The 26,958-nt window shown below is 42.8% G+C and overlaps 2 protein-coding genes across 5 annotated transcripts; one reads left to right on the top strand and one right to left on the bottom strand.

Annotated features, from left to right (window-relative positions):
• Positions 1–1,778: 1,778 nt before the first annotated feature.
• Positions 1,779–19,405, top strand: LOC307263811 (cyclic AMP-responsive element-binding protein 5-like). 4 transcript variants are annotated; one of them, XM_080045074.1, is made up of 11 exons: positions 1,779–1,857; positions 4,587–4,653; positions 5,248–5,341; positions 7,890–7,999; positions 8,812–9,104; positions 12,849–12,975; positions 13,299–13,370; positions 16,496–16,846; positions 17,223–17,501; positions 17,599–17,707; positions 18,556–19,405. In XM_080045074.1, exons 2-11 carry the CDS (start codon positions 4,600–4,602, stop codon positions 18,696–18,698), a joined length of 1,632 nt encoding a protein of 543 aa, XP_079901200.1. In that variant the 5' UTR covers positions 1,779–1,857; positions 4,587–4,599; the 3' UTR covers positions 18,699–19,405. The 4 variants fall into 4 exon arrangements, with proteins under 4 accessions (XP_079901200.1, XP_079901198.1, XP_079901199.1 ...); XM_080045072.1 differs by lacking the exon at positions 1,779–1,857 and adding an exon at positions 1,905–2,257; XM_080045073.1 differs by lacking the exon at positions 1,779–1,857 and adding an exon at positions 1,905–2,351.
• A 1,003-nt stretch (positions 19,406–20,408) lies between these two features.
• tril (TLR4 interactor with leucine-rich repeats) lies at positions 20,409–23,992 on the bottom strand. The gene has a single exon (XM_080046000.1). It carries the CDS (start codon positions 23,766–23,768, stop codon positions 21,264–21,266), a length of 2,505 nt encoding a protein of 834 aa, XP_079902126.1. The 5' UTR covers positions 23,769–23,992; the 3' UTR covers positions 20,409–21,263.
• Between the last annotated feature and the right edge of the window lie 2,966 nt (positions 23,993–26,958).

The raw sequence follows: 26,958 nt of genomic DNA, 5'->3' as shown, positions 1-26,958 counted from the left end.
CTCAGCATGGGGTGCGACTCTCTTTGCCCCGATCATGACTTGTTACATCATAGCCCACACACACACACACACACACACACACACACACACACACATACACACACGATGGCTACCAGTGTTTAGTGCCTGTGGATATGTTCACATTAACAATAAGCCAATAGGCCAGATTCAATCAAAATGTATTGTTTTTATTAATAACGCTCTGCTGGTAAAACACTTGAACTGCTTCACATCTCCTCTGTCATTGAAGTCTTTGAACCTTTGCATGATTCATAAATAACTGGATCTTTACCTTTAACCTGAGCGGAACTATTCAGGTGTGGGCCCATGCACTATTTCTAATTGTGATAAACTAAAAACAAAAGAAACATTATTTACTTTCCCTTTTAATATTAGCTTCATAATTCCTATACTGTTTTATGTGATGTGCAACAGAATATATGACTGTGTGTGTATTAATGATGTCTTTTCATTCTTAAATGTTAGTTGTCTGACTTGAGATAGGCCTCTGTTGAAAAGAAGAATCTGATTTAGCTTTATTGACATTTTATAAGCCTACCAATATCTTATATGGCAGTATGTGTACAAAAACAAGGAATTTGACTTTGATTTTAAGTTTCTCTCACACAGTTTTACATGGAGATATAACTACAAACATACAGCCTAAAAACAGGGACAACAAATCTTAGCAAAAGTAGATAACCATAAATGTAAAGCTAATATGGAAATACAAGTATGCAAGTAAGCATACGTACAAGAGGCAACATTGGCCAACAACACAGTCAACATGCATGTCATGTGTAGTCTTTCTGTAAAATCTAAATAAGATAAGAATACAAACATAGCAAAGGAATAAATATGGAAAGGGTAATGTAATAAATTAGGCTACTTTATATTCCCAAAGTGGGTGGCTATGTACAGTTTATGCGTGCAGGCTTATAGTTGGCAGTGATATATGTAGCCTGTTAAAGCAGTGTATTTTAAAATGTAAATATAACTTATAATGTGGAAGTAGAGGTTTTAGTGTTAAATAAGGAGAATGTGTTGGGGGGACCAATTATTATTTAAAACATATTTATAATGTGTAGTACGCTAATAACAACAACATTAATAATAATAGCCTAATACGAATTATAGTAATAACAGTAGGCCTAATAATAATTAAAATTAAAAGGCTAGCCTACTTTCAAATGCTAGTTGTCTGGTTAAAGCACCACTGTTATTACATTTAAAACAATAAATATCATCATGTTTGTTCAGGATCAGTTCGGGCCAACGCATGGCCTTTCTCCTGTCCATGCTTCATAATAATAATAGCCTAATTGAATAGTAATACAATAAAATGTATTAAATAGAATGAACTAGTCTAGGCCGTGTAGGCCTACATCATATTCCCCAGAAAAGTTTTAGCCAACTAAGAAAAACTACGGGAGCTATTACTCATTTTGACGCCATAGACTCGATGCAGACACTGGGACGTCCCGTTTCAGACAGACACCGAAAGTGGTGGAGAATAAGAAAACTGGGTGTCCGCCCACCCGCCGGTCTGCCCCGCATAGGCAACCCATGGTGTGTCTGACTCGGCTTGTCTGTCGGTTCAGGTCCGCCAGCACCACCACCACCAAAAGTTTAACTGTGCCGTCCCGTCCGTCCCCCTACCGGCCGGTGTCCTAACCCCGCCCCCCTCTCCTCTCTATCCCTCTCTCCGTACGGGACCGCAATGATTTAGAAGTTCAGGAATCCCAGTGACGTCACCGGGGGGTGATGTAATGCTTCTGTAAATAGAACGTATTGTAATCCCGCTCCAGTCCAACGTGGTTCCTCTCTGGAGCGCCGCTTGTCCGTCTCTACTTGTAGGTAAGCCTCCGCAATTTACTTTCATTCACAAAAACTTTTAACACAGCAGCAGGCGCTCCCCGGACAACAGCCGCAGTTTGCTGAATTTATCTTCACACGTTTATTTTGATCTATTTTTTTATTTTATTTAAATGTACAGCCCGTCGGACGCTACTGGAAAGTTGACGGGGGAAGTTTTTGGCTATCTATCACGGTGAGGTCTCATCACCAGACGGACGGAGTTGAGCGCGAGAGTCTATTTGGGGGGTGTGACAGCACTCTCCATACAGCTGTGTCGGGCTAGTTTCTGGGTCGAACAGGTTGCTTTTACGGAGCAGTACGGGAAAAAAGGGAAACACACCGGCATGTTCTTGAGACCAACCGTTCGTCTAACGGAGGAATTCGCCAGTCCGGACCGCTGGTAAATTTGAGCTGAATGTGCACTTGTATGTACCGGCGCGACCGGCTCGCTGTTGTTGACATTCATCCATCAAACATGGCAACTTGGAAAAGTAGTAAGTCGCTGAATTTGGCTCATTTGTTGTGTTTATTTTCAAGTTGTACGGCATGTAGACGATTCACAAACACAGGTTGTTTTTAAAAGTGGTGCGCGTGTGTGAATGATGTAATTCACCACGCCATTGCTGTGATAACGTGTCTGTAGATTAATGACAGAGGACGAGGCGGGGGGAAAAAGTTTTATAAATGAGTTTCCTTATAGATATTCATACTTTTTTGTCTGCCTCTAATGCAGACATTAATCCGCCTTGAATTGGCAACATGTTGTCCGGTCTGTTCGTTGGTGGATTTATGTATTAAGAATGACGTCATTGTGCATTGATGTAACCACACTGACAGAAGGTTTTGCTGAAAATGTGCTGAGTCTGCTCATCTTGTAACTGAAGGGGAGGAGAGGTAGAAACGGTTGGAGATAACAATTATAGTCTGCTTATTATCTATCTATCTATCTATCTATCTATCTATCTATCTATCTATCTATCTATCTATCTATCTATCTATCTATCTATCTATCTATCTAAAATCAGTGTCATATCATTGTTGCAAAAAGAACACACAGGCTATACGGTTAAAATGGTAAAACCGTGTGTGTCTTTTTCCGCTGATTAAGTAAAGGATCCATCAATCCGTCTTTCCATGTATAGTTTGCTTGTTGTGGTACACTTGCTGGCTTGTTCTGTTTTGTAACACACAAACAAAGATACACACATACGTACACACAACTATGAAGTCACCTCTACTTGCTGGGGGTTGGAAAATGGGGGTTGAGGCAGGTTGGAACCTGTCAGGAGTAGGGCCTAACAGTGCAGCCCTCCCTCCCTCCCTCCCTACGCCACCTCCCACCCCTTCATTCCTTCCCTCTCTCTTCCATTCATTGTGTCCTCCTATCTCTCTCTCTCTCTTTCTATCTCTCTCTCTCACTTGCCCTTTCCATTCCCCTCTCCATCACCCTAATGCCACTTTTCAACTCCCCCCACCTCACACACTTTCCATTTCTTATGGAAGCATGTACTTTTGCCCCTCTTTCTTTCTCTCTCGTTCTCGTTCTCTCTCTCTCTCTCTTTGTTCCTTTCTTTAGCCCTCACACTTTCCCCTAACACCAGGGCCCACTTTACTGTCTCGTCTACGCTTTCACGCAAACTCAAAGTTTCAGAGCATGTGTGTATATATATGTGTGTGTGTGTGTGTGTGTGTGTGTGTGTGTGTGTGCACCTGACAGTAGGTGTCCGAGGCACTTCTTTACTGTCTCTGTATCCAGCGGTCCTTTACCTTTTCCTCGATGGCTTTCTTTCTACTTCCTCTGTGCAGTTATCAGTGCTGTATAGGAGGATGGCCAGTCAAGGAGTGCTCAACCCCCTTTGTTGACCTCTGGGCCCTCTTTACAAGTGTGCCAAATAATTTTGAACTTAAATTACAATAAGTCATAATAACCCCACCAATAGCTTAATGTCTCCACTGAAGAGCTAAGTGGGTCAAGCCTGAGATATTCTATTTGGTGTTTGTGTTGTGTTGTTTTTCACACACCCCTGTGGTGACATTACTTTTATGTTATGCCTCGCATGCACGCATCCTTTCATCGCCCCCTTGTATTATAAACCAGTGTTCGGATGAAAGTCTAATTGTAGGCTGAAACAATTGCTCTATATCCTTAAAGCAGCAGTGCCGTATACTGTATGCCACATAATAGCCATGAAAAGTGGTGACCTCTGTGTGCCGTAAGACTTTGATGCTCATGTGTTATTAGGAACGCGTGGTGAGTAGTTAAGGAAAAACACAAACACATTGCTTTTATTATAGAGCTTGTCCCTAATAAAAATGACTACCTGCAGTATTCAGCAATGCTGTTAGAACCGAAGTCTCCCCTCCAGCACCAAAGGGATCATTTTCCTCCAGATAATGTTTGTGTCTACGGGTGACACATCCATCTTCTGTGGCATGTAGCTCATTATACACACGGCTTCCACAATAAAGACTTCGAAATACGAGGACGACTGTATCATGCGAGCTTAGCGTGTGATTTATCTGTGGGCTCTGTCTCGGTATGAATAAGAAAGAAATATATATACTGTACATATATATATAGAGAGAGAGAGAGCAGAGAACTGCAGGCCTCCCGCAGAAAGAAATCCTCGCACAGAGCGAGAGACACCTCAGTTCCCTCCCTATACTTATACAGTATGATGAGTTTGCAGCATGGTTAATGTATTGTTTTTGCTTATTCTGTTTTGTAGGCTTGTGTATGACATGAATGACAAACAGACCAGGCCATATGTGTGCGGCGCCCCGGGCTGCTCTCAGGTCAGTTGAAAAGTGTGTGTGTGTGTGTGTGTTTGAAAGAGCTGTAATGAAAATTGTTTTGAAGGAAAATATAAATTGATCAACATCAAAATAGATTATTCATCCTAATATAATTAGGTGATTTATTCTGACTGTAATAAAAATGATATAATATTGTTGAAAAATCATTATCACTTGAGTATTAATTGTGGAAAAATACGTAGTGCAATGGGCTAAACTGCATGGTCTTTGTTTTTTGTATACAGGTTAAAAAGAGTGGGTGCAACGTATATATCATCTATGTATTTATTAATATTTATTTCCAATCCGATAAGAATAGGATTTGCCAGATGGCATACTCTCAAGGCTGTGCCATAAAAACCTTGTATTTCACTCTTGTTCTAATTCCAAGGATACAAATCATAGATAACGCATTTTTAAATATATTCACTCAAAATATATTTATTTATTTATTTGTCATCTTGAGTTATGAATGGTTGACAGACAAAGGCCGCTTTGACTTAATCAGCTGTAAGCTATTTTATTTTATTTGTATTGTGTCACGCAGCTACACGCATGCCCTCATGTCTGTCTGACTCTGTTGTTGTGCTGCAGCGCTTCCAGGTGGAGGAGCATCTGATCATCCACAGACACAAGCATGAGATGACCCTCAAGTTCGCCTCCATCAAGGCAGATACGGCTTTTACAGGTGAGGCAGTGCAGAAGAGACTATCAGTACGTATAGGGAGATTTAAAAAAAACAAAAACATAATTTTACAATTAGCCCTTTGTTTCATATTCTTGTTTAAAGGTGCTACGAGGAACTTTTAAATATTTCGTAAACAGTCTATTATTTCCTCTGGTGATAATAAATTACATCTAACAGAAAACAAGACCATCAGTGCAAAGAATGCTATTTTTCTATAATTTTCTCTTAATGCCTTTGTCAAGGGTACGCTCACCCAGGTACAACAGCTGGTGTAGTAAAAACACTACTGCTTGTGTCCAAAGGGGGTGCAAGAATGAACACAAACCGAAAGTTCCTCGGAGCACCTTTAACATGACACCAGACATTATAATATATTATATATATTATCTCTGATCCGCCAGGGATCATTTTAATTAGCTTCTTTTTTTCCCCCAACACCTTATACCGTAAATATTCAGCTTTTTGTCACTATTTAGACATGTTACGTGACACTCGGCTCAGCTGTTGTTTTCCCTGCCTATGTTTGTGGTGACTGACCCCTTTTCGGGATCAGCGCCTGGATGAAAAAATTATGACGCTACGTTATACAGTATGAAATCAGATAAGCTGGATACAGGCTTCCTAACCCTGAGACAGACAGCGCAGTGAAAACAGAGCTGCTCACGTTGCGGCATGTATATAGTCAGTGTGTACTCCATCAGATTAGACCAAACATGCTGATAACACTATCAGACTGAAGAGAATCACTTTGATTTACAAGCACAGGGAGCAGGTGTGCACGGGTCAGCGCTAACCTTTAATATTTTACACACTGTTTGGATATTGGTGGAAGTAAAAGGGAGGCAGGAGTGAAGCTAGGTGCACAACAAAAAAGCCTGTGTGCACCAGGGTTTGACTGTAACATTATATTAGCTTGCCGATTAACTGAACAAATATTTACCAATTTCACATGTACAGTCATTGTCATTTGTTGTTACTACAAAAGTGGCTTACATCCTGTAAATATGCCAGAGAGCCACAGTTTATTTTCATTACATATTAATCTGCAATTTTTTTCTTATTATTAAAAGGTGCTCTATGCAGTTTCAGGGGATGGAGATCTTTCTACTTTTGCACAGCCTGCAGTTAATTTAGGAAACATGTTTTTACTCTACATGTAATTCTTAGTATTGAATAATTCTATCATCATAAATCAGAACAAAATTATTTTGAGGAACCTTGAACCAAACGTGAGACCAGAATATGTTTGTAAACCAAACTGTGGGCCCTGCTGCTGTAAACAACAACAGTGAAACAGTCACTTTTCAGGAAGCTTTTTAACTTCAAACAGTGTTCCAGGGATCCAATTTTCCTGTGAGGAAAGTTTGTTAATTCAGTTATGAGATTATGCCTTAGAAAATGTTCACTTCTCTGACACACCCACAGTTACATAGTACACCTTTAAAATGATCGTGTTTGATATAAAATGTCAGAAAAAACTCTGCAACACAGTTACACAAGAACTGTAAAGCTGCTGACTTTTTGAAACATTATTTTATTTTTTGTTATTTTTTCACCTAGTTTTCAAGGCTTACACAATAAACTAGAAAAGGGGTCATCCTGTTGAAAGAGCTGCTTACCCAAAGATAATTGAATTATCATGGGATCTCGGTGGGGAGACTTTGCATCCAATGATAGACTTAAAGCTGCCTTTTTGCTAGTTGCTTTTTTTTGTAATAGTCAAAAATAGGAATGAGGAAAAAAAACAATGGCTTTCAAAAAAAACATGATCAAACCCTAGTGTGTGCACTGCATGCAACAAATTATTAATGCTGTGGTTCTTAACTCCACTGAGACATTAAATAAATCATTTGCGACCGATTCAAAGGCAAGACAAATGATCTTGTCAACAGTTGGACGTGGAAAGCTTTGATATTGTAACTGCGAGAGCCCCTTGCGATGCTAACGAAGGATGCAGAGGTAGTTGCATGACGAGCAAGCGTCACCGGCCAAGCATTGTTTTCTATTGCACCACCAACATTACACAGACATCATGGTCAGAACACTGTAGCGTGACACGGTCTGTAGCCAATAGCCATAGAAACAGCGGACTAGTATCGGCACACAAACATCAGCGTGACATCCAACCTCTCGAGACTCTAGCTCCGCACTCCTCTCTCTCTCTCTCTCTCTCTCTCTCTCTCTCTCTCTCTCTCTCTCTCTCTCTCTCTCTCTCTCTCTCTCTCTCTCTCTCTGTGTAACTGTCCTGCAGCCCTTTGTCACGCCTCCCGCAGGAAATCTCACGTGGAAAAAACAAAAAAACAAAAGGAGCTCAGCTGACCTCTGACCCCTGCATGTTTGGAGAGACAGGCCGATGTTATCACAGAGAGCACGGCTGAGAGGAGACTCTGCATGAGAACTTGGGCGGCGGTTGATTTAGAAAGCGAATAAGCTGAAGCAGGAGAGATTATCGGACACGTGAATGTCAACCATTGTTTTGTTTTTTTCTAACCCGTCTCTACTTTTTTTTGTGTGTGTGTGTATGTGTATCTGAATGCGATGCTTCCAGACCAGACACCGACGCCAACAAGATTTTTGCAGAACTGTGACGAGGTGGGTCTCTTCAAGGAGATCGAGGAAGAGTTTCTTCAAGCACAAGAAGAGGAAAAGAGCCAACAGGTATGTTTTTACAGAAAACAATAAAATCTAAATGAAACAGAATTTCTAAAAAAAAAATTACTGCCTCTGCTGGCTGAAATTAGCCCAAAATGAATATGAAGTGTAGCCACTATGCCGACACTGTGCTGTATTATACAGAAAGTGTTTTTGCTTGTTAGGTCTCTTGTCAGATTGAGTGACACTTGAATGTTAGGGAGATAAAAGCAGTGGGACCCAATTAGACGACTGCAGATATCTGACCTGCGTCGAGGAAAGACACACCGGGTGATCGCATTCTCCCCCTGTACATTTTAAACAGCCAGACATCAAACAGACAAGCAGCACAAGCACCTAAAGGATTGTATCCATGCACACACACACACACACACACACACACACACACACACACACACACACACACACACTTTCTGGAAGCAGGTTACTACGACCGATGTGGATTTTTTGGGTCCAATTCCGATATTAAATAGTAACAATTCCACTAACCAATATATATTCCTTATTGTAATATGCATTGGCTAAAAAAAGGCAGATCTACTAGAATATAGATTACATTTACCAATGATGAAATTATTATTATCTTTACATTTAGGTAATAGGTAGGTGTATTAGGAAGAAATATATAAAGTAAAGTAAAACCAAGACATGTTCCCTGCAAATTTTAACGTCGGCATCCATTCAGATTAAATCAGATGGCAGATTAATTGGTCGGCCTCTACAAAATACCTCCCCAAGAGTTTCATATTGTCCCCAACCCCGACTGATTGTAACCCCCACTTGTGGAAATGAATATTAAATGAATGCACCCCTTACAGACGCTTTCTCACAATGGGCCGTCGTCCTGTATGAACCAGCCACAGCTCAAAGCCCAGCAGCTTCAGCTCCAGCACCCGGCCCAGCCTCAGCCTCAGCCTCAGCCTCAGCAGCAGCACCCACACCCCCAGGCCCCGCTGCATCACGCTCACACCCACCCACTGCAGCATCCCTCCCAGACCCATGGCTCCATGCTGGGCCCCAGCTGCAGCCTGGCCGCACAGCAGGCTCTCTCCACCTCCTCCCAGGCAGGGTCAGTCATCACCACGGCCCCTTCCACCCTCACACACTCAGGGTGAGTAAACTACGGTCAATGGCAGCGGAAAACACACGCACAGACACACACGCACACACACACACACACGCGCGCACACACACACACACACACACACACACACACACACACACACACACACACACACACAGCTAAGGGGAATCGCACGCATACCGCAATACCTATGTGTTTCCTTTTCTCACTCTTTCTTCCTCTCCTTTTTACGCCGTCCCAACCATGCTGTCTAGGATGTATTAGAAATCAATGTTTTCAGGCACAGACTGGCATTACAGAATGTTACCAGACTGTATCCAAAGGTTGTTTCAAGTAAGAGAATGGAAGTATGACCTGAGGGAACTGTACAAAAACATAGTCCACAACAACATTTTTAAAGGATAAAAAGATATGTTTCAGTTTATAGAGTACATTTCTGGAATGGTTTTGAAATGGAAATGAAAGTGTGAAATACACACAATAGATTTGTGGGTGGACTAAAGGCCTATATAATGTAAATACTTGGTTTCTGTTTTGTTTTTTTATTCAATTAGCTTTATTGCCATGAATGTAACGAAAACAATAATGCCAAAGCTTCACACAAAATTAATTTGTATAAATTCAACAACAATAGCAATAATGAAAAACCGAAGCAAAATGAATAATAATAATATATCATATCATTGCTCTGTCGAATTTAAAGTGAACTGACAAAATAACTCTTTTGTTTTCTAGTTTATCTTTTCTTTTCAATGCTAGAAAAGCATTTAACTTAATGTTTGTTTATGATTTATCCAAGTATTTATCCAAGTCAATCCTTAATTGACTATGACTTATTGTCTATAAGTTGGAAAAAATACCAAAATAAACTAAATTATGATTTATCCTTCCACTAATGAAGTGAGAGAAAGGAGGGGGGGGGGTCAAACATCAATATAGTGAGAGAACAACAGTAATAGCAAAAGAGATGGAGAGCCGCTGCTAAAACACCCACTCAAAGCGACCGACACTATCCAACCCTGGCCACCCAAACACTGCCTCTGTTATGTCTGTTAAGACTCACAACCGGAGTCTCTCAGCGCCTGTGCAGCTCCCATGGCTCCCTGGTTATCACCCAGTTCAACAGACAGATTAGAGGAGTTCCTGTCTTTCATCCGAGCGCCTCCCAGCAGCTGTTCTTTCTCTTCCTGACGTTTCAACTTTGGGTTTTGGATTCATGTCATCTGAATATCTTATTACGTACTCAGCTCATTTACTGCCGACTTAGTCAAAATAAGTCAAAATAAGTGACACATTAAATGTACTTAATTATACACTGATTCAAATTCCATGTGAAAAGTAGTAACACTAGTTGACAATGCAAGTGGATTTTTACACATTGTGATTAAGTTTCTTTAACATTTGAAGCAGTTATACACTGCGCAGGTTTAATTTTTTAAGTTTTTACCTGTAGGCTATATTTCTAAATGCGTGTATAAATTGTTATTTTTAAAAAATACCGCAAAAATCGATCTAATTTTTCACAAATGTATTCATTGCTTAGAATTAAACTCAGGCCATAACCCATTCCTTTAATTTCCATTTTCCCAACCCTTTTTCAGCTTCATCTGTAATTATAATTGGACTTCAGTACTACAAATCTTAAGCTGCAAGCACACTTCAATCTTATTTCAGGAATGTTTTTTATTTTTTTGTGTGTCATTGTTTTGGTCTTTTAGTCATTTTTATCACCTCATGAAAATAAGCAGCTGCATTAAATACATTTGTGACACTTTGTCAAATGTGTTTTCAACGTTTTAATCCTTTATTGGGTAGCAGACAGTTAGACTCGCACAGGAAATGAGGGGAGATAGACATAGAGAATGACATGCAACAAAGACTTCCAGCTGGACTCAGAGCAGGGGCGATTATGAATACATGGTCAGTGCCTTAAACCCTCGAAGGTCACCAGGATGCCTCACAATAGTAGCACTGTTCGTAATAGTTGGGGCCTAAGGAGGAATTTCAAACCCCTCTCTTAAATCGACACCCAGTCTTACAAAAATAAAAGCCTTCCTATCACGCATCAACAGGCCTGTAACTGACTTCTCCTTGCTATACACACAGCAAAGATATACATAGCCTCTGTCACATCGCTGCAATTCATTAGATGAATCAAGGTGCCCAAAGTAAGTCAGTGACATAATAAGCTCCATACATCTGTCCAGGAGGAGCAGACAGGAACGCGACAGCACAGTGTGGAGAGAGAACTGACAGTCGATTATGGCACAGTGAATCAGTGCCAGCTGAATCCAGACGGCATGTTAGTCAGTGAAACTAGCAAAGTGTTGCTAAATGAACCATGGATCGTGTGTCTGACTGTTTCCCTTCATGTTTACCACCGGTTTCCATAGAGACCAGCTCTCCGAGTTGGCTGGCTCTCTGCCCGGTGGAACTGTTGTGGTTACGTTAGGGGAAATGCTGTTTTTGGTTTGTCTGTACTTTGTTGTACGTTAAACGGGGCCGCATACCCCAGATTCAGTGGTGACATCATTGCCGATGAGCTCAGCGCAGCGGCGGAGGCCCACGCTGTACGATTGGCAGAGCGCCAGAGCGGTTAGGTCAGCACATGGAACCCCGGGTCTCTACACTGCTGCGCTTCCCTGAGCTTCTCTCCTCCTTCTCAAGCTGTCACTTCTTTCCATATCTCTGTATTCTTTCACTTTTGTCATGTCATCATAGTTTCCATTCAAATGGCTCCTCCTCAAAACCTCTCTTTACACCTTTTCGCTCACATAGAACACCATTTTGATTTTCTTTTTTGTTTTGTTTTCACTCAAGGGAAGCTTTTCAAGCCCAGATTTGAAGTGTTGGTTGACCCAAATGACAAAACAGCATACTTTCTCACTTATTTGTTGTGGTTTGTAGCTACGCCGCGGATAGTTTTGTTTTTATGTGCCCCACATTCTTTAAGGTTACCACCTCTGAGATTGTTGGCCGGATATGACGGCAATACATAATCAAATATGAACCCCTTAAACCTGCATTCATTCTCCTGTTTTTAACTCCAGTGGTCGTGCGAGGACACTTTAGTTCAAATAAAATGCACACATGCAACTTGGGTCGCAAATATACCTGCGTCTAGACAACATTTAACACTTAACCTCAGAGTCGCTCGTTAAATTCTTTGGCAGAATATGTGGCAGAGTAGCAGATGGAAAATTAAGCATTCAGGCCTAAGACATGCCTCTGGTAATTCTGTTGTAATAGTTTAAGTTTAGGCAAACCCAAAACCACCACAGCTACAGTGAATGAGATATTAATATTCTTTTAAAATTATGTTTTTTGTTACATTAGACAGATGAAACAGATTGTACAAGGCTTCACAGGGCAGAGAAGGATGAATGACTTATCATTTGAATAGGATTTTTCCCCCGCAAGATTGAACTCATTCTGGGGTTAAAATGACAAAATCTAATCAACCCCCAATCATAGGTGATTTGATCCTTTCAGATACAATGAGTTCTTCCAAGTAGATTTGAACCTAACTTCTCTGCTATCACCACCTATTTGATTTATGGCATCCATTTATCAGTCCTTAGTTTCCATATCAACTTTTTTTTAATCATGCCTGTCTATCACCATCTGCATTTTAAGACCTGGCTATAAATGTTTCAACCTCTCTCTGCACTGGATTAGTGAAACTTTAGCTGTGGATAGCTCTCTGGCCTGAACTGTCCTGCTTTCTTTCTTTCTCTCTCTCTCTCTCCGTCTCTCTATGGCTGACCACAGGCCAGTTCCCGGGCCGCTGTCCTCCCTCCTCCACATGCGGAACCGACACAGACAACCGCTGCCAGCCTCCTTACCTGGCACCCTGCCAGACCCCGCCATGCAAGGGGCATCTGCTCAGCACATGCCCGTGAGTATGGGAGACTGGTTCCTCACACACACACAAACATTTGCATTCAGCCACGCTTTAGAAGTGCCTTATGATTTATAGATGCAGGTATAGTGGCCAAAGTGGTCAAGATCTATCCCCCCCCGCCCCGAGTTAGAAATATTCATGGTCGACAGAAAAATACACTTCACTCTTCTCGAGGATGAATTAATCAAAAGTGTCAACCTCCAAATGGATTTGACCCAGTGGGGAACTCTTTAAACCCAAGGTTATGTTTGTGTCGAAGCTTTTTCTTGTCGTGGTTTAAAAGGTTATTCTTGTGTCAATTCTTCCCCCTTCTCCAGATAGAGAAGCAGATGTCGTGCATAATGGGTATACCAGGTCCTGTACACAACCCCTCCTGTTCCTCGCCCCAGGTACTGAGCAGTCAGTTTCGAGCGCCCTGATTTTCTCCCTGTATCTGTGGAGGATTCCGTTGTCCTCCCGTAACAACGTTAGGCTTTGTAGAAGACTGTCCGTTTGAGCTCACTATGTAATGTTATTGATCACCAAAGTAAGTGTATACACACACTACGGCTGGACCACTTGGCACTTTTTGATACCAGTGCCATTCTTTTTAGACTAAAGCTATCGAATAGTTTGGCGTTTAGAGGCTTAATCACTTTCTGGCCAGCATGAAGATTAGAGGATTTGTAATGTACCGATGTTAAAATTGTACGGTAGTTATGGAGGTTCTACCAGCAGCTGGTTAGCTTAGCTTAGCATGAAGCCTGAAAGCAGGAGGAAACAGCTAGCCTGGCAATACAACTTGGTGTTAAAACGCTAATTTGCCATTTTACCCTGAGAGCCAAGAAATTGTTCAACATAATACTCCACAAAACATTGCATTGTTATTGTATTACACATTAGACAAAGAAGATTTAAAGTGTAAATTAATTAGCTTTAGAGATGCCAATGGCTTTGGACAGAACCAGGCTAGCTGTTTTCTCCGGTATTCCAGTCTTTACCTTTTTTATGCCACATTTTTAAGATAAAAGTATGAGAGTGGTATTGCTTTTTCCATCTAACACTCCTGCAGAAAGCCAATATGTGTTTTTCCCAAAATGTCGCACTACTCCTTTAACTTTTAATAATTTCCCTGGTCTCACCTTTAGTCTAAAATTAAAGCCACAAACCACACTGCCTCACATTCAGCCTTTGGCTTATTCCTTTCTAATCAGGACTGACAGGAAATGGAGTGTAACTCTACACTTTAAAACACACACACACACACACACACACACACACACACACACACACACACACACACAGATCCCCAACAAGTCACACATAGTATCCCTAGCTTTCTGGGTTCTTTTATTTACCTTGTGGCGACATGCTCTCAAACCCTTTCCTTGTAAATTTTACATTTCCTCTTTCTAGGTGCATGTAGTATAAATAGTTAAATATATGTGTGCTATCAAAAGCATCTTCCAAGGGAAAACTGTGAAATCACCCTGTGTCCACACACACACACACTCTAAGCTTATGAATTCATGTGCGGAGCTTGTATATAGAGTGGCAAACCGAAAGGGGCTTCAAGTTTCAGAGCCACACGAATCGCGGGGTTCGAATCTCAACCTATCGTCTTCTCTTGTTTGAAAACACACGCGTCTTCCCCTCCCCAAATTGAATCTATTCCATTGTAATTTAGTCTCGTCAAGTGCCAAGGTGTGAAACGGGACTCTGCTTCTGTAAAACCACAGAGGGCCTATTAACGTGCCTCCACTCGGCCGGAGTGGAAAAGCAAACGTTTGACAAGTGGATTGGCGTTTCATGTACAGTTCTGTGTCTTCATTCACTGATCCCTCCAGACAGAAATATCAACGTGGTGTGTCATCCAGGCCAAGGCAATCCATGATGTAATCACAGGACCCGGTGTCAGGGTGTTTCTATGTAGTAAACAGAGCTGAAATACTCGTGTCCCGTCCTGTTCCGTGTGTGTGTGTGCATGTGTGTGTGTATGTGTGGTTGTGCATGTGTGTTTGACTGGCAGCCTGGCTGGCTGGTAGAGCTGGCACAGACGGCTTGGTGACCTCATCCTTGGCACTCGCTGAATGTGCTCCCTTTTTTTCATCGCTGAATGGTTGAAGGGGGGAAAAAAAATTCTCTGCCTCTTCTCTTAAAGAAATATTGTGTAACAGAGAGCAGATAGCAGTATTGCTCGGTTTGGGGGGGGAGGGTGATGTCATGCTCTAAACATGACCTCTCCCTCTCTCCCTTTCCTATGCTGAGTGTACTAGAAAGGTGAGATGAGGTTTAATTTAGCTCTTACAGTCTGTTTAGTCAGATGATACGCGGGAATGATAAAGTGTGAAGATATCGAGCTGCACGCTGCTGCATTTTATTGGATCACATGATCCGTTATCTGTGGTCTAAATTCACGGTTGTGGTCGATAAGGAGAAACGGCGATGATTGGACCATGTGTGATATTGTGGCTGAGAGCAGTAATCATTTTCCTTTCGAGACATTTTGCTACATAGGAAGTTACTGAAATAACTGGAAATTTGGGCTTGTGTGACCTGAAGTGGTCAGTAGGTTAAGAGCGCTTGTTACTGGCGTGGCTGGTGTCACACACACCCCACACACTTAGACTATTGGAGATGGAAAAAGGTTTATGTATAATCACAAGCTCTTCAGGAATTGTGTTCACTATAGACTATAGTATATACTGTAAGTGAAAAATGGTTTTATTGAGTGTATTTTTTCATTTATGTATCATAAAAAGATACTTATGGAAACAGGGTTTTTCTACAAAAAAATAAAGGTTTTGTGGATTATTTTAATGTCTTAAAAAGCAAATGACCACAACTAACTGAAAACACCCTTTATATAATGTCAATTTTTGGGCTTTTTTCAATCCAATGACGTAATGGCTGTGTCAGAGGCCCCTTCCATACTGAGAATGTAAATATGTTCTTGATCCAACATACATTAGGAACATTTTCAACTGGGCGATAGGTCTGTCATCTTAGCAGGAACTGTGGCATCTCTGCCTCTTCTTTAATAATCGATGTACAATGGCCTCATACGTAGATAGACTTTTTCTGTGTTGTCAGTAGAATTAGTCTCTGAATTTTGTGTCTTCCACTCAAAATAATCTTTTGATACACAAAAATAGCCCTGTTGAAGCTCATTGAAAGTAATAAGCCCTCATATGCCACACTCAACAGTGTTTGACACATGACAGTTGTACTCGGTTGATTGTAACATTCCTAGAGGCCATGATAGACTCAGAAAGAATGTTTCAGCTGAGGTTTGATGGTGTGGAAATATATGAGTTATGATGAGAATGTCAATTACATATGCTCCACTGTGTTTATCTTTCTTAAGGAAATGACATGTAGAGAACTGGCGCGTTGCCTAAATAATGCGAAAAGGAAAAAATAGTCCTCAATAGTAGAAAAATGTCTATATATTTGATGTTTGTTATACATTTTCTATTACTCCTAATGTTTTTTTTAATGTTAAATATTCTCAAATCTCTATTATTATCTCCAGAGATCCAAACAGACGTTGGGCCATCATTTCCCACAGCACCACGCGGGAATGGTCCCCAACATCAACAACCCTGTGGCCTCCATGGGTCACATGATGGAGATGATGTCACAGCGCCAGCAGGCTCCTCCCCTACAACACCACCACCATGCCCATCATCCCCATCATCAACATCCACAGCTCCCTGCTCCGCCCGGCGCCTACCAACAGCGAGGCCACGCTCCACCACCTGCGCAGCACCTGGGCAGCCCCCACAGTCACCAGCTTCACCAGTCAGTCAATGTACCGCACGCTCAGGCTCACCATTCGCCACCTTTACACATGCACCAGGGCTCGCCTCCTGCTCCAGCACAGGTACGTTGTTTTATATTTTGCAGGTGAAATAATCATACTTCTTGAAGCCATAGTAGGGGTTGTTCAATAGCGTCAGTGTGTTGTGTCACTTGTGGTTCTCCTTAATATGCACTTTGTTTATATGTGGACTGTTGTTAATTTTATTTATTTGTCTCTATTTAACTTACTTCTATTTATTGGCTTCTGTCTTTTGTTTTTATTTATTGATCAATATTTGAAGTGCAGCTAAGTTATTCAGCCCAATATAAGTTTCCCCAAGGGGACAATATTGTACAATTGAATTGAATTGAGATGATACAAGCAACACCTGACCTCATATTTTTGCTTGCAAGCACCGTGAGGTTAATTTCAAAATGTTTTGTGGTTTTGTTTGCAGTTATCACCAATTGCACAGCAGATGCAGGCCTCTCAATCATCCCACTCCCAGCATGCAATGCAGGGAGGGAGTAGCTCTAGCAGTAGTGGATGTGGAGGAGGAGGCGGAAGTGGCAACCGTCGCAGGAGGACGTCAGAGCAAGACCCAGACGAGCGCAGGCAAAAGTTTCTGGAGCGTAACCGGGCAGCAGCCACACGCTGCCGACAGAAGAGGAAAGTCTGGGTGTCGTCGCTGGAGAAGAAAGCGGAAGAGTTGACGCACACAAACCTGCAGCTACAGGTGGGACACGCTCCGACAGGCACACACGGAACACACAAACTGCACTCGAAGGATACATTCGAGGATGCTTAAGTATTTCTCTGTGTATTTTTTCCAGAACGAGGTGACGTCGCTGAGGTCGGAGGTGGGTCAACTGAAGCAGATTCTGCTCACCCACAAGGACTGCCCTGTCACCGCCCGGCAGAGAGAGACGCAGGGGTACCCCAGTGAGTAAATCCCCCCTACCGTACTCCCAACCCCACCCCGCAGCTTTCCCAGACGCCCGACACCAATCATCTCCATCCACTACCGAAGGTGTAGCAGACACCTCATGAGGGAATACCCCATGGTTCCATGTTGTCTTGTTGTGACAAATCGCCTCTCAGCACACACAGGGACCTTAAACTGTATTGTACAGAGTGCAACTGAACAGCACTTAAGAGTAAAAACTCTGCTTTTAACCCCACAGTCTCCAATTATTGGTACTTGCACTTTTATTCCTATGGGAGAGCCAATCAGGGGAAAGCACTGCACTCTTAACTCTCCATTTAAAGGAATATTGTTTTTTGTCATTGTCATTTTCATACTCATTTAATGAACCAGACCTTGATGGTATTTAAAATACTTGGATGGAGTGCAATGCCATATTATGGCATCGGCCATTGTGCCTTGCATGCAGCTAGCTTGGAACAAAATGCAGACCATGCCCATGTTGCACTCCAGGCAGGCTAAAGTTAGTGTCTAACAATAATTGAACCTGTATTTTACCTTACGCGAAAGGTATTGACAAAATACTGCATCTTGTGGCTTAAATGAAATTAGCCATTATGTCGAGCTTCACAGAACAAAGATGGATGCAATATTGGCATGTGTTATATTTCGTATATTTCTATTGTTGTCTTTTTACCTGTATTTGTTTAAATAAAAAGAGATATTTTCCTTTAATCTGAGCCGCGGTGGGTTTTCATTCATTTGCAATCATACGCTCGCAAACCCCTCCCCCAACCTCACCCCCACTCACAGAGCAACCCACACGGGATCAGTGACTTTGATTGACAGCTGTCTCTGTGTCCAGCTACAGCGGTGAGCCCAGGAGGAAGTCCCACTCCTGTAGGTCCTGGCTCTCATCTGCAGGCCATCCAACACAACAGTATCTCCACCTCCTCGTCCTCGTCCTCTGGAGGCGACACAAGGCACGACCCCCGGTCTGGACGCTAGCCCTCAGCATATAGAGGAGGGCACTGGATGGCTGAATCCTACCAGACTGCATTATCTTTTCTGCCATAACGACACTTAAATCTCACTCAGCTGTAGATCCACGTCTATGAACGTTGTAGGGGAAATACTGAACTGAATAGGTGAACTTATATACCCATGTTTTTCATCATCATGATCATCATTTCTGGTCAGAGAGACCAGAGCCACATACTGATACAATTCCATAACAGGTGCAAATGTGACCCTTTTTTTCTGAAAACTGTGATGGTTAAATTGCAACTGGAACACCTTTTCAGTTAGATAATATCTTTTTTGTTCCAATCTCTGCCTGCTACCCACTGACTATGCACATATACACAATTGTAACACATCTTTTCAGTGTCTTTTGCTCTTATATCTTGCACTAAAACGAAACAAAGCCTATATATTAGTTTCATATTTCAAACTGCACACCTTATGCCTTCTCTCTGGCGCAGAGGCACGTTGTCAAAACGATGTATTTTTCTACAAATAATTAATTCTAAGACATAAAGTGTTTATTTTAAGATTTCAGATCAAAGCCACTTCTGTCTTTGGAAAGCCATTTTAAACTTGATTGTATAGTATTTCCTTTCAGGCACTTTTTTTTAAAACTGCCCTAAATAACTTTAAACTGCAGTGCACCTTGTGTCTCAATCCCTGTCAGTTAATAAAAAAATATTCTGGTATTTCATGTGTTTTATTTGATATCATTTAAAAATATTTTTATGATTTAAAATCTATTTCGATCTGTTTTTGGACACGTCAAGTTGTTTCTGTAAATACAATAAGGTCTATTGTGCCATCTAGTGGCTGGTTTTGTTAGTTGTATTTGAGCATAATAACTGTAGTAGTCTGCAAAGTGGATCACAGCCCTTTTTATGTTATGAAGACACAAGTCTTTGTTAATATATAATACCCAAAGACACATTTAAAATGGTATTTTGTCTTTTTTTAAAAGTTTTATTTGTCGATTATACTTACCATCAGTAAATTGTCCAAAACCTAAGGACTACATTTTGACACCAGCTGTGAATATCCCTTCAGTGCAGAATAATGAAATTATTTTTATGTCCGAAGCTTTCTTCTCTGACATTTTACTGTCTGGTAATATAAAAATACGTGTGTCTGCATTTCTGTGTGATTTGGATTAAGTGTGGGAGGCACTCCACCCTGTCTACTCTAACAAAGAGACTGCTTAACTATTGCCAGACCTCATCTTGACAAGTCTGCATACAGACACATACACTCTCTAACGTACTATTGCTATTATCTTCCCTCATCCATTGTTCAGTCCCTCTCATATCAGTTGCAGAGGAACAAATCTCATAAATTATGCAGTATTTTAAAATACGATGATATATTATGTTGCAAGCAATGTCACCAGTCAATAGCAAGTTACCCATTTACATAAACAGCATCCTAAAACAGCTTTTGTACCACTCACATGCCAAATGATAGGCCAAAAAGGTCAGTAAAACTTAAAGAGGTCAATGCAATTAATCTTTGAGGATTAATATCTTATTTTTATAAATGTATGTATGGAATACTATTTATATATTCATCCTATCTCTAGAAATATAATCCCTTTGTGCTTACATAAAGAATATTTGAGAACCACAGAGACATCTATTATGGACAAACACTCAAATGACAAATCGATCACATTGTTGGGGATTTTACTTCTTCATGTAATGCAAAATTATATATAAAAGTATAAAACATGTAGATGTCATACAAAAAAGTGATTTTTTCTTTCTGCCAACCAGCATCCATCATTACACACTGTACAAATATGAGACAATATGATGTCTGTGAACTCGATCTTAGCACCATCATTGAAATCAGTGATGAATTATTCATCCGCACACGCACACACACATACACAAACACTTGCAATCCCATTCCCTACAAATCACACGTTGAGAAACACTCACAGGTGCAAGGAAATGAGAGAGGAAAAGGCGCCAAGCGGGAAGGGGAAGTCAGAGGGATTGGACTTCCTCTGGTGTCTGAAAAGGCACTGATGAGCTCAGCTTTTCTTTTGTCACGGTAAAAGTTTTCTTGTGATCAAGTGAAAAACACAACCTGGCCGGATTGTTGACTTGTTTTGTTCACAGCCAAAAACATACACGTGCTTTTAAATTCTATACTGGAGACCATCCACACATTCTGCCGTGCTGTGTCAACCTTTTGAGTTTTAAAGGTGGAGTCTACTATTCTGGAGAATGCTTGTGGTCAAAATCAGTGAATATCTCCTCACAATCGGCTATGTGTCCATACTGTGTGTGTGCTGAAAAGAAAATTTGGTGTTAATACACAGCCTAGGCTCTGTAAACTGGTATGTAAACAAAGCATATGTAAACCAAGGAGCCCACAGTATCTAGCAATATACTGTACCTGTTTACAGAGCCTATGCTGTGTATTGTAGGCCTAATATACTGAATTTGTTTCAGCACACACACAATACGTACAAGTAAAGTATCATGAGTACGTATATAGACAACAAAAATTCTCCAGAATCGCCGACTCCACATTTTGATGGTTCTAGTCAGAGAATCTCTGCATGTCACTGTCCCTGCGAACACTGCTGCTGTCCAGAAAGCGATCACAAGGGAACTCGATCAGGTCCCCTTCCTCTAGTGGCGTGAGTCGCGCTGGCCGACTGCTCTGGTAACTGGTGAAGTCAGCGGACGTGGCGGCGGTTGTCACCATGGCGGAGCGAAACGGACGCCTGGTGGAGTACATGTGCCGCACGTGCACCGCAGACTTCCTCCTCTGCAGCCTCCTCTTCAGGCTCCGGCCCAGCCACACGGCGCCGATGACCAGCAGCAGCACAGCGTTTCCGGCCAGCGTGGCCACCGTCACCAGCTGGAGGTCAGAGGTCAGCAGGCCTCCACGGACAAGCCCCCCGGGCAGAGTGACCAGCCCTGCGCAGTGGTCTCGGGGTGCCACTTGACACACGGCTCCCCCGACCACACCTTCCACGCAGACCATGTAAGTCACGTCCGGGCTGAGTTCGCGCAGGGTCACGGAGCTAGCTGCGCCTCTGGTGTAAACGTAGCGGGGGAAGCGGTCCGGGGTGCCAAAGCGGTCAAACAGAATCCGGTAGTGCACTTCTTTGAGTCCGGGCCCTGGCCCTGGTGTGTATCTGTGATGATCCCTGGTGGTCCAGTACACGGTGACTGTGGTCGATGTCACATGATCAACTGAAACGTTGGTGATGAAATGTCGGTTGAAGACACAAGGATCTGCGATTACAGGTATAGCCTCCTCCTCCTCCTCGGCCCTCAGGAGATCAAACTTTTCCCCTAACTGGGCCGAAGAGGTGGTGGTGATCCATATGTTCATATCAGTGGTGTTTCTGTCACGACTCAGTGTGGAATCGGTTCTCTCTGGTGGATTAGTTCTGGAAGTGACATTTGACCTTTGTCTCCCTTTGGCACGTTTCCCAGCAGCCTCTGCAGCAGGTCGTGACCTTGGCCTGGGCGACTCTTTCTCTGGTTTCTTTCTTTTCAGTGAAGAAGAGGGTGCTGCCATCTCTAAACCCCCTTGGTCTCCTTGGATCCCCACCTCCTCCTGTACCTCCTTTTTCTCCCTTTTCTCTCCCTCTTTAATCATTATCACCCCATCCCTGTCCCCCTGTCCCAAATCTATACCTTCTGCCTCCTCTACTTGGACGTCTTCTCCCCTCTCCTTCTGCTTTACTACATCTGCCGTTCCTATCTCTTTCCCCCCTACCTTTACCAACACACCCCCTCCCCGGCTCTCCTCAGGCCCAGCTTGGCTCCTGCACAAGTGGGTCCAGTTCCCGAGGGGCTGCAGCTGGGAACTGTTCACATAGTCCAGATATTTGCCCCTCAGAGTGTCCGGGTAACGACACTGCACAAATACAGTCAGAAGTTTGCCCTGAGAATGCGCGGCAGTCATCCATCTTTTCAGCTCCTCCAGGCGACAGTCGCACGTCCAGTTGTTGCCATGGAGATCCAGGTCGTAAAGCACATTGTTGAGGGCGAAAATGTCCCCTGACAGGCTGCTGAGCATGTTGTTTTTCAACTTCAGAACTCGCAAGTGTTTGAGTCGCGAGAAAGCTGAGGAGTCCACGCTGGAAATTCGGTTTCGACTGAAGTCCAGCTCCTCGATGCGCTCCAAGGAGTCCAGGAGACCTGCAGGGATTTCCTCCAGCTCGTTGCCATCAATCAGGAACTGTCTGAGGCTCGACAGCCCCTTCAGAGCCTCACTGTCCAGGCGAGAGATTCTGTTGTTGCTGAGGGACAGTTTAGACAGCTTTTTCAGATTTTGGAAGACGTGGTTTCCGATGTGTTGAATTTCATTCTCGGAGAGCAGCAAGGTCGTCAGAGCTTTGAGTTGGGAAAAAGTGAGGGCATTGCGCACGGCTGACTGCTTGTTGTGGGCCAGGTTCAGAAAGCGCAGGTTGGTGAGTTTGGAGAAAGCGTTTCTGTGAATATGCTGAACTTTGTTCGATTCCAGATGGAGATAATGTAAACTGGTCAAACTTTTGAAAACAGAGTCCTGCAGAACTTCTATTGAGTTGCCGTCCAGGCGCAATTTAACAAGATTGTCCAAGTTGGCAAAGAGCTCTGGTGTTATTTGTATAATGTCATTGTTATTGCCATATAGAATAGTTAATTTCTTCAGGGGCTGCAAAGTCCCAGTGGGAATATTTGATAGAAGATTGTGTCCCAAATACAGCTCTTCCAACTTGGAGAGTTTGTCAAAGGCTTTGGGGTGGATGGTTTGTATTTGATTGTACTGTAAATTCAACCTCGCGAGGTTACTGTACCGTGAGAAGTCGAAGGCAGAGATGTTACCAATGAAGTTGCCCCCGAGGCTCAAGATCAGCACCTCCTCGGACAGCCGCGCGGTGGATTTGGGCACGGTATGCATCCCGCGGTTCGTGCACATGAGGTGCTGCGCGTGGTGACAATCACAGCGGTCGGGACATTGGCCTGTCGCCGGCGAGGAAGCGATGAACCCATGGAGCGACAGCAGGAAAAAGTATATCCCGGCCAGGAAATTGGCGAATTCCATTCCCACAGCGAGAGAGACTGGTGCCGCATTCGCTTTGTGTGGTTCAGGTGCAGTCAGCTCCTTGCTCTCTCACACCGGAGATCGATTCGTCCATAATCCACTTGTTGCTCTGAAAGGTGGAGAAAAATGTGCTGTGCACTTCAAGCGCATGCGGCCCCATCATCAATTAGCAGCATCATCGGCTAGCGAGCAACTTCATTTTGTGCAGGGCTGATGCTGTCTGAGGAAACGCTCACCTCCCCAGTAAAGCCTCCATCCCCCCAAGTGGTCATCTGCTGAGCATTACAGAGTTCCGCAACAAAAAAAAGGAGAGTTCAGGCTCAGAGCGTGCTCTCTCTCACTCCCTCTCTCTCTCTCTCTCTCACACACACACACACACACACACACACACACACACACACACACACACACACACACACACACACACACACACACACACACACACACACACACACACACTGAAATAGGCTAGTCCCTCCCCCGCAACTCTGCGACCCTGCCAAAAACAGATGTGCAAAAGTCTTGACGCACGAGATCCAGATCTTTGCGCGTGCACGAAGGTAATCAAACACACTCACAGGAGTCTCTACAGTGAGAGAGGGAGGGAGGGAGAGATGCAGGAACCCTTTGACCGAGTTTTCTGCGCGCCCCCGCAGCCACCGGGGGTCTGAGATCTGGATTGGAGCAGAAAGTAGACAGGAAGATTTCCTTCCCACGGAATCCCAAGAGAATCCCAGAGTTTTGGATTCTCTCGCAGCAGGGTGCGGACAGGCCAAACCACAGTCCCTCATAAAACAAATTTAACAAAATGTGTAGATTCACAGTCTTTGGTTTGATAAACTATGAAAAATGATAATCCATAAAACAGCTGCAGACCAGTGAAAAGTAATATGAAGTAGCCCTCCGACATTCAATCTGAACATACAGTGAAGGCTAACATCAACATAGCAGCCCTCTGCACTCTGTATGCAGGCCTACAGTATAGAAACACCATCATCATGCAGCTCAATTTGCCATTCTCTCATTAACGCGCCTTTGTGTTGGGGGCCATAAGGAGCCCAGATGGTTCACATTTTATAGAGGAGGAATTTGGGTCGTGAAGTGTGTTGAGATTGACGGGGAGAGGTGCCAAATCTGAGTTAAAGATCTCCAACTTGAAAGTGGGGAAATAGATGCCGGGGGATTGGAGCATGTGAACATTTTGTGCAGTACTTTTCAGCACGGAGAATGATTCTCTGCAGCGTACATGGTGGTTTATTTTCAAGCCAGTTACAAAACCCTGCAATGTCCATGCCAAGACATCTGCACATTTATGGCACATGCCATACGGCGCTTACCATTGACATACCTACATCAGTGGTTCCCAATCCCAGCCTTTCCTGTCTGGTTGTAGTGTAACCTACCTCCACAACTATGAGGTCGCCTACCTCTTTATCCCTTTATCATTAACCCCGTCATGTTCCGCATAATCTTGAAACGCAAGAAATATTGCAACTCTTTATCAACTGCTTCTAACTATTCAAACTCCATTTGTTTCAACAAACTAATCTAGAATCTCTGACTCCAACTTTAAAGTGTTTATTCTTTAGGCTACTGAGCTATTTCGTTTATCCATTGTAGCATAGCCAAAGCTACTATTAGCAAACTTAAGTTGTCTATCCATTCATTTTAGCTAACTATGTTTATCCATTTGCCAACAATGTCATTATTTTTTGTTAGCTAAGCTCGACTACATATTAATGCATTTAAGCCATTACAAAAGCACATCTGTGCTTTTAGCTAAGGTTCTGTTGGTTATTTTTTAGATATAACTAGACCTCTTAATCTTTTTATTCATTACTATAAGCAAACTATTTCGATTGTTTAAATCTTCTTTTCAGCTAATGGACCAAATTAAACTGTTCATGTGTTACTTTGGAAAACTATTAAAAATGTTCACTATTCGCCTTCTGCTAACTATTTCAAACAGTTAATTCATTAGTTTTAGGAAACTATGCGTAGGCTACAACTCTGCTCATTGCCTAACTAGTTCTCACGAACTCTAAATTGCAACACGTAATGTCTAAGAAAAAAGATTTGTCAACCATGGGAAGAATAACTCACACACACAGTCACTCACACACACACACACACACACACACACACACACACACACACACACACACACACACACACACACACACACACACACACACACACACACACACACACACACACAACTTCTCTTGAAAAGCAAGTGATGCAATGGTTTCCAGAGCCGAGCTAATGGATGACTGGTGTAGCTCCTTACATTTCCAGCTGAGTTAAAGCCCCAAACTCTCCCCGATTGGTCTCATTCTCATTCTCATGCATATCTGTTTGTAGACATCATATAGTCAGACATTATAGCTCTGTGTACTGTATAAGTGTGTGTCTGTGTATGGGAGACAGAGAGAAATATAACCCTTGGGGAAGCCCCCTGTCTCTGGGAGGTCATTTCCTGTCTGGCCATTTCTCTATACTATTTCTGCATCTCTGCTCCCCCCTCTGAATCCTTGTCAGTCTCTTTTTCCTTCTCTCTGAGGAATACACACATTGAGAAAACACTCAGAGATTTGGCCTCAGACACAGCGGTACCAGTCCAGTTTTTTTCTCCCCACCATCGTTGCCTGGTGTGTGTCAGAGTTGAAAGAAATAGACAGAAGATTTCATCATCATCTTAAATTGGCTTTCACCGTCACGTCGCAAGAACTCGAGCTTCACTTCAATGTAGTAGCATTTGACTGATGATAAGGGTGAAGGTTTTATACCCAACATAGATTTCTGCATGAATAAGATGGACAGATAGAATGAAAGATGGAAACAGTAAAGGATCAGAGGAGGAGAGAAGTGAGTGCAAAGTTAAACCGACGTAGACAGATTGTTGTGAGGGGGGCAAAAAGTGTTCTGGACCTGACCCAGATTCACAGAGAAGCTGGCACAATAGGCAGCATTAAGGACCATGCACGTGGTGAGCTGCCTGCCACTGTGCCTGCACACAATAAAGGCTGCAGACTAGCTTCACCGGCCGGTCCTTTCATCACCTCTCCCTCCTTCCCAGCAGGCCTCCCACTGTCCAATCAACAGGCCATATGACATTTCGGTCTCTCAGCGGAGGAAGAGAGAGAGAGAGAGAGAGAGAAAGAAAGAGAGAGGGATTGAGCGTGCATGT

Source organism: Ammodytes marinus (genome assembly GCF_949987685.1).
Source record: "Ammodytes marinus genome assembly, chromosome: 17".
NCBI lineage: Eukaryota > Metazoa > Chordata > Actinopteri > Uranoscopiformes > Ammodytidae > Ammodytes > Ammodytes marinus.
Note: the sequence above shows the minus strand (reverse complement) of the source record. Positions and strands in the feature narration are given on the sequence as shown.